This window comes from Morus notabilis, unplaced genomic scaffold (assembly GCF_000414095.1).
Source record: "Morus notabilis unplaced genomic scaffold, ASM41409v2 Scaffold153, whole genome shotgun sequence".
In the NCBI taxonomy this organism is placed as follows: Eukaryota; Viridiplantae; Streptophyta; class Magnoliopsida; order Rosales; family Moraceae; genus Morus; species Morus notabilis.
Genome location: NW_010356836.1, coordinates 158,382 through 167,190, shown reverse-complemented (window position 1 = coordinate 167,190; position 8,809 = coordinate 158,382). Strand labels below are relative to the sequence as shown.

Genomic DNA, 8,809 nt, shown 5'->3' with positions numbered 1-8,809 from the left:
TTGTTGGTTTACAAGTAGCGTTGTGATTATAGGAGCTTGATTTATATATGTCCATCGGGTCCCTTTGCTAGCTCACATAATTTCCTGTAACGATATGGTGTATTTCCTACACATTGGTAACTTGTGTTATTTCCGTTAAAGAGGTTCAAAGTTAATTCATGGGTGATTTATCGAGTGAATTAATTGATAAATTAATTCTAGATAAATTGGTTGAATTATTGTTTTAAGAGTTGTTTAATATAGGAAGACTATTATATGACTGTTTTGATTAGGCAATTTCTCTATTGGGTTGTTTGAATCAAAACTGAGGCTCTATGCAAGTTTCTCGTATTGAAAAACTAGAAAAAACAACTTTCGTCAGTGCAGACAGGTCGACCGGTTGGGTAGACCGGTCACAGGTCGACCGGTCCGGTCGACCGGGTTGACCGGTGAGTTATAACGTCTATGTCACCGGTCGACCGGTTGTAACGTAAAATGCATCATGACATGGCAAAATCGACTCTGGATGCGATTAGAACTTTGGGAAACCTAATTGTTACGAAAGTATGACTTCCTAAACACTATAAATAGCCTATTAAGTCACATTACTCATTAGATCACTTGAGAGACTTTTTGGAGGCTATTGATAAAAGATTCCTGAGAGGAAAAATTGTTTAATTCTCAAGAACAATTTTTTCTTTGGTTCTCTTGTGATTGGAAGGAGATCAAGAATACCTAGAGGAGATTAAACGACGTGTACCCACCCGCACACCGATTGTGGAAACGAGAATAGTAAAAAAGACTAGTTGGTTGAGGCTCTTCCGGTTGCTGTTTGGAACGCTTAGATCTGTCAGACGTGCAGTTTCCTAAAATCTCAAAAGGTATGTTTTAGATCTTTAGTATTTATGTTATATAGCATCATGAACATGTTCTTGTTTGGCTTTGACGTTGATTAAAATTTTTAAATTCCGCTGCGCACTCGATGCCATTAATCTTCCAACAGTTCTAACCTGTTTTGTCTCAGGTGTGCCCATACACACGTCTTCATGGATTCTAAGAATTAACGTGGAAGACATTGGTTTTCTACATACAAGGCTTTGGAGCAAGGATTGTTTGAGGTCAAAGAACTCAAGTTATCATCCTAATTGGCCGCCAGGTATTATTACTAATTGAGTTCTTAATAAATAAATCAATTTGATTAATTTATTCGTACATAAATTAATATAATCTATAGAGTATCTCAAACGTTTTATGAAAATTTTTGTAATACTTGATCCGCTATCGTCACACTTCTGCATCCGAATTCGATTCGGAAACCAACAATTGGTCTCAGAGAGGTCTATGGACGATATTAATTTATACTCTGATTATGTGATAATCAAAATTAGTATATTAAATATGTGATATTTAATAATGTATAAACCAACAATTGGTCTCAGAGAGGTCTATGGACGATATTAATTTATACTCTGATTATGTGATAATCAAAATTAGTATATTAAATATGTGATATTTAATAATGTATGTATCTGATGGGTAGGCACTCACATTTATGGATGTTTATATTTAATTCATGTTGATGAATGTATGGATGGTGGATTTGGTCGTTAATTATATGGTTCTATGGATCGCATTAAATCGTTCAAATTAAATTATTTGTAATTTTATTCGGGATTAAAATTATTGTAATTCTAGGGTTTGGGTAGATAAGGGTTTTTATTTTGAGTCAAAAGAAGCCCAAAAAATCGCCCCATGCAGCCTCGGACATCCAGCCAGAAAAATTGCCCAGACTGCCCAGGACCCAGAGAGCCTCGAGCGTGCGCCCAGACCACCCTGTGCGAGTTCCCAGACCACCCAGCATGCGCGCCAGCACACGCCCGGTCAAATCCATCTCAATAGCCGATTGCATATATTTATATTTTATGTTGATAATTATATATTATATGTCCATGCATATAACATGCCACATAGATATAGTGTGCATAGTCATATGTTTTATAACATGCCATGCATACACGCGCATTTATTATTATTTATTTTATTTATTTAAAGAGTTTTAAAAGGATAAAATAAAATAAGAATCATGCGCTAAAATCGATTTAATATGATTAAATTGATTTAAGTTCCAAAATTGATTTACAAAATAATGTTATATGTGAAATTGAATTTAAGAGTTAAATTTTAGAATTTCACATATCCGAAAAATAAATTGTTTATTTATCAGGATTTAAAAAATAGGAGATGATTTTCAAATAAAATATATATTTGCAAAATAATGAGTGGGATAAGGTTGTATGACAATATGACCCACTAGTCCCCGCCGCTAGCGCAACATCGTGAGATCTAGATAGGGCTTTGCGGCGACATTGATTTGTCCTCCCAAAGGAGAGTGTTCTTGCCGGATCAATAACATGGTTGGCTTCCTAGAGATAGGATTTTAGGATATATTTTTGAATTGACTACCCAAAGGTAGCAATCCGGAGTTAAGTCTATGGGATTTGAAATGGTAGGTTACACTCATAAAAATATAATCAAATTTGTTGTTTATATTTTGACCAAAATAACGGTAGTTAATAAATATAAAAATATGTGATATTTTGACTATATTTATTAATTGAGAAGAGTCTCGGTGTAATTTACATATAATTTGACTACCCAAAGGTACACTTTATTTGTGAAAAATTAGATTATCGTTGGCACCTAAAATTAAAACATGATTTATATATTTTTCATGTGCATAATGCATCATATTTAATTGTGCCAAAATTCACATACCTTGATATTCATGCACATAAATTGATTAGATGAATATTCTATTTATTTCCAGCAATATGTAGAATCTTATAATCACACTACTTGCGACTGAAAAACTGATGGTGATAACTACGCTAAGTGGAAAAGTAACATGAACATACTATTAGTCTGCGATGACTATAAATTTGTCCTAGTAGAGGAATGTTCTCAAGAACCCACGGCTAATGCATCTAAAACCGCTCGGCGGCCTTATGATCGTTGGATCAAGGCCAACAATAAAGCAAAGTGCTATATGTTGGCCAGCGTGAGGGATGTGCTTCGCAAGAAGTACTTGGAGATGGAGACTGCTTATATGTTTGGTGCTCTTTCAGAGAAGGCTCATTTAGATGCTGTCAGGGCTTTCATGAACGACAAGATGAAGAAAGGCGTTTCGGTCAAGGCACATGTTTTGAACATGGTTGATCACCTCCATGAGGCAGAGCTCAATGGTGTCAGGATCGATGAAGCCATCCAAGTTGGCATCATCTTATAGAGCCTATCCCTTGATTTTCATGAGTTCATAAACAACTATGTTATGAACAAGAATATTTCTAACCTTGCTGAACTCTTGAATGACCTACAAAACTTTGAATCCACCAACAAAAGTAGGGGAAGAGAAGCAAATGTTATTGTTGCAGGAGGATCTGGTAAAAACAAAAGGAAGAACCAAAACCAAGGCAAAGGGAAAAAAGGAACGAACAAGAAACCTAAGAAGACCAAAGGCTCCAACCATAAACCCAAGAGAAAGTGTTTCCACTGCAATAGCGAAAGGCACTGGAAGAGAAACTGTAACAAGTATCTCGAGGAGCTGGAAAAGAAAAAGGAACAAGGTAAATCAGATTTACTAGTTCTTAAAACATGTTTAGAATAGGATGATACCTCGGCCTGGATAATTCATTCGGGAACAACTAATATGTTTGTTTTTCCTTGCATAGTCTTAGTTCTTACACCAAGCTAGCCGATGGGGACTACACGATGAAAGTGGGCAATGGTGCAAGAGTTTCGGCAAAAGCAGTGGGAGAAGTTAGACTTCGTTTTAGGGAAAATAACTTGTTAGTTTTGAACAATGTTTATTTTATTTGAGGCATTCGTAGAAATGTGATTTCTGTGGCTAAGTTATTCGAACAATTATTTAAAGTTTATTTTTACAATGAATTTGTTCATATTTCTCAAAATGGTTTAAATATTTATTCTGGATGATGGTTTATATTGTATAAAACCAATACCTAACTCACTGCTTAATACTGAAATATTCAAAGTTGCTGAACCTAAGAATAAAAAGTAAAAGATTTCTCACGATAATAACACATATTTGTGGCATCTTAGGATTGGTCATATTAACCTAAACATGATTGAAAGACTAGTAAAGGATGGTCCTTTACGCGAACTAAAAGTTGGTGAGCTTTCGGTCTGTGAATCTTGTCTCGAAGGTAAAATGACCAAGATGCCTTACACGGCGAAAGGAGAAAGAGCTACAGAACCCCTTCAGCTAATGCATTCGGATGTATGTGGACCATTAAACGTCCAAGCTAGAAGACATTACGAATATTACGTCACCTTTATTGATGACTATTTGAGATATGGTTATGTTTACCTAATGCAACAGAAATCCAAAACTTTTAGAAAGTTTAGATAATTCTAAGCAAAAGTTGAAAAATAGTTAGGTAAACCAATCAAGACACTTCAATCAGATCGAGGGGGTGAATACCTGGACCAAGAGTTCTGGGATTTCTTGATTGAAGAAGGTGTGGTATCCCAATTGATTGTACCTGGTACACCGTAGCATAATGGTGTAGTCAAAAGGAGAAATCAGACTTTGCTCGACATGATAAGATCAATGTTGAGTTATTCTTCATTGCCTACTTCATTATGGGGTTATGCCCTCAGAACAGCTACCTACATTCTGAATAGAGTACCATCTAAGTTTGTTCGTAAAACACCTTTAGAGTTGTGGTGCGGTCGAAAACTCGGTTTAAGACACGTATGCATATAGGGGTGCCCAACACATGTGCTGAAAGGAAAGACTGGGAAGTTGGAAATCAAAATCAGAAGTATGTATGTTCGTATGATATCCTGATAGGACGAAGGGAGGTCACTTTTATAGTCTCGAATATCAAAAAGTGTTTGTATCGACAAATGCCACGTTTCTGGAGCATGACTATATGATAGATTTTAAGCCCAGAAGCAAAGTAGTTCTGGAAGAGTTACTATTTGATGAGATTAGACCACAGCCAGTAAGAGTTGTCGGACCACCAAGAGAAAAGACCATAGTTCATGATCAGACTCCAGTGGCACCTCGTCGTAGTGGGAGGGTAAGTAGGTAACCCGACCGGTATACCGGGAAAACCCATATCATCACTGCTGATGACGGTAAGGAGGATCCATCAACCTTTAAGGATGCGATGGATGATTTTGATAAGGAAGAATGGCAAGCAGCTATGAAACTCGAGATGGAGTCTATGTACTCTAACTCAGTCTGGCAACTTATAGATCTACCCGAATAGGTAAAACCCATTAGATGCAAATGGATCTTCAAGAGAAAGAGATGAGCGGATAGAAAAGTAGAGACCTATAAAGCAAGGCTAGTGGCTAAGGGTTATACCCAAAAAGAGGGAGTTGACTATGAGAAAATTTTCTCACCAGTTGCTATGCTTAAGTCCATCTGGATACTTCTGGCCATTGCAACATATTTTATCTATGAGATATGGCAGATGGATGTCAAGACAACCTTTTTGAATGACTATCTTGAGGAAACCATCTATATGGATCAGCCATAGGGTTACATAGAGGAAGGCCAATAGCAGAAAGTCTGCAAGCTACAGAGATCCATTTATGGACTGAAGCAGGCTTCTAGATCATGGAACATCAGGTTTGATGATGCTATAAAGTCTTATGGATTTGATCAAAACATTGATGAACCATGTGTTTACAAGTACAAGAAAAAAGAGAAAGTGGTCTTCTTAGTTCTTTACTTTGATGACATCCTGCTCATTGGGAATGATGTGGGATTGATGACAGATGTAAAGGAATGGTTAGCCAACCAATTCCAAATGAAAGATTTGGGAGAGGTAAGCTATGTTCTTGGGATTAAAATTATTCGAGATCATAAGAAAAAGTTGTTAATGTTATCACAAGCATCGTATATAGACAAAGTGTTGTCTAGGTTTTCGATACAGAACTCCAAGAAAGGGAATTTACGTTCTAGGCATGATATTCATCTTTCTAAGGAGCAATGTCCAAAGACTCCACAACAAGAAGAAGATATGAGACGGTATCCCTATGCATCGGCTGTGTGAAGCCTCATGTATGCCATGTTGTGTACAAGACCAGATATCTGCTATGCAGTGGGAGTTCTCAGTCGCTACCAGTCCAACCCAGAATTAAATAATTGGGTTGCAGTGAAGTGTATTCTCAAGTATCTTAGGAGAATGAGAAACTATATGTTAGTATAGTCCAAATAAGATATGTCTCTTACCGGATACACAGATTCAGATTTCCAATCGGATGAGATAGTTGAGGGTCGACATCTAGATCTGTGTTCACTCTTAATAGGGAGTCGTGGTATGGAAAAGTGTAAAACAAAAGTGTGTTGCTAACTCTACCATGAAAGCTGAATATGTTGCAGCTTGGGAAGCCACAAAAGAAACTACATGGCTCCAGAAGTTCTTAACTAATCTGGAAGTTGTTCCAGATATGGATAAGCCAATTAAGCTTTATTGTGACAACAGTGGAGCGGTGGCTAATTCAAAAGAACCTAGAAGCCATAAGAATGCTTAACATATAGAAAGAAACTATCACCTGATCAGAGACGTTGTGGATAGAGGCGATGTAGCGATTCTGAAGATCACGTCAGAGAACAACCTTGCTGACCCGTTCACGAAGACATTACCACTGAACGTATTTGATCAGCACTTGGGATTAGAGACATGACACACCTGCTTCAAGACAAGTAGGAGATTTTTGGGAATGGTGTCCTAGAAGGATAAGATGTAATATGATATTTATTATGTATTTAATAAAAGAGTTTATTCATCATTTTATGTGCATATATTTGTGAATATTTCATGAATATTAAATGAAAATTTCGTGATTATTTATGTGACGTTAAACATTGTATATAAGTGTTGTATGCGAGGGGATAATATTTAAGGATAATAATCAAAAAGCGATGTTTGTAATAAATTTAATTAAAGTTCAGAATCTTTAATTAGAACATTACTAATACATGTCATTCCCATTTAGAATGGAACGGTGTTATCGGCACTGTTAATATGGTGAGCTATTGAATGAGTGTATTACGCATAATGAGATTATGTAAAACAAGGACACAGACACAATATGAATTTCTAATAATTTCCGTTAAGTATAGAAATTCTAATTGAGTCTACCGATGGTCATATATAGAATGATCTTAATCCTGAGTTCTTAACAAACTCCTATTTATGGATTTGTGTCTTTTGATTTACTTGGTACGGATTCTGAGACCCTGAATCCTATTCCTTGTATTTTGGAGACATGATGAAGTAGGTAGCCGGGAATGTTATTATACGAGATGGAATCCATTCCTTCTTGAGAAAGAAGCAAATAAATAATTCTCTTGAGTGTTGATTCGGTACTTGGATTAGTAAGAGCGCTCTGGTTCATGAATGTGTTTTATAAATCACTATCCATTAGAGAATCAATGGTATTCAAGGATGAAGATATAATTAGAGAGGTTAACGGATTTTACCAAGCTCTAATTATAAATTATTTAGAGAGGATTGATCTAAATACAGTGACTATATCAAATAGACACTTCACAGTTTAGATGTAATTTTTGTCTATAATTTTATGAGTACAATTCTAAGTTTATAGTGGAGTAACTATTGAAATTAATATAATTAATTAATTAATTAAAGTGTGTGATTAATTATTAATTTTATTGGAGCTCAGAATTCTAGGTCCATTAGTCCCTACGTCGTCCTAGTAATTCTTCGAGACACAAATGGCAAAATGAGAATTTTAGAATTATGAAATTCTAAAATTAAACACTCGAAATAATTAATTGAGAATTAATTATTATTTAAATAATATGATTGTTTAAATTTGAATTTGAACACATTTAGATTTATCCATTTAAACTTATTTGATAAGTTGTTCAATTTAATATTCAAATTAATTTAAGTTTGACTTAAATTGGAATTTGAATTTGAATTAAAATTGGATGCACGATAAAGGATGATTTTCTCTTCCTTTCCTATCTGTATTTGGTACCACACAAGGATAAAATCCTCTACACATGGCCAGCCACACCTAGGATAAGGGAGTGGGAGATTTTGTTCTAAATTCAAATAGGAGATAATTAACAAGCTTTATCTTGGAGATAAAGATTGGATTCCTTCTAAGAGTTTGACTTCTACTCTATAAATAAGAGAATAGTAGAAAATTGTGAGACACAATTTTTGCCCTAATTTTGAGTGGTGGCCAAATTCTCTAAAGAGTGAGAGGAAAATTTTTTCTCTAAAAATTCCACATCATGCATGCGTTGGTGTTTGTGGAAATTCGAGTGTTTGTTCTAATCCGTTTTGTCTTATGTGTGCCCACACACACGTCTTCATGGATTCTAGGAATTGACGTGGAAGACATTGGTTTTCTAAACATAAGGCTTTGGAGCAAGGATTGTTCGAGGTCAAAGAACTCAAGTTATCATCCTAATCGACCGCCAAGTATTATTACTAATTGAGTTCTTAATAAATTAATTAATTTGATTAATTTATTCATGCATAAATTAATATAATCTATAGAGTATCTCAAAGGTTTTATGAAAATTTTTGTTATACTCGATCCACTATCCTCACGCTTCTGCATCCGAATTCGATTCAGAAACCAACAGTCTAATGCTGGGTTAAGCAAAGCATTTGGGTTGAGGCTGTGATGTATGCGAGTCATCTCATCAACCAGTTGCCATCTGCTGCAATAGGAGGCAATACATCCATGGAAGCCTGGTATGTAAAACCTGCTAATGATTATGATTCTTTACATGTATTTGGTTCCACTA

General features: G+C 35.5%; 1 protein-coding gene across 1 annotated transcript; it reads left to right on the top strand.

Moving 5' to 3' along the window:
• Nucleotides 1–2,884: 2,884 nt before the first annotated feature.
• LOC112090589 lies at nucleotides 2,885–3,265 on the top strand. Its single transcript, XM_024162244.1, has one exon. The coding sequence runs from the start codon at nucleotides 2,885–2,887 to the stop codon at nucleotides 3,263–3,265; it is 381 nt and encodes a 126-aa protein (XP_024018012.1).
• Nucleotides 3,266–8,809: the final 5,544 nt, after the last annotated feature.

Bases quoted from the DNA above. Each gene is read 5' to 3' on its own strand.
- LOC112090589 (XM_024162244.1), top strand. From the start codon at position 2,885: ATGAACATACTATTAGTCTGCGATGACTATAAATTTGTCCTAGTAGAG.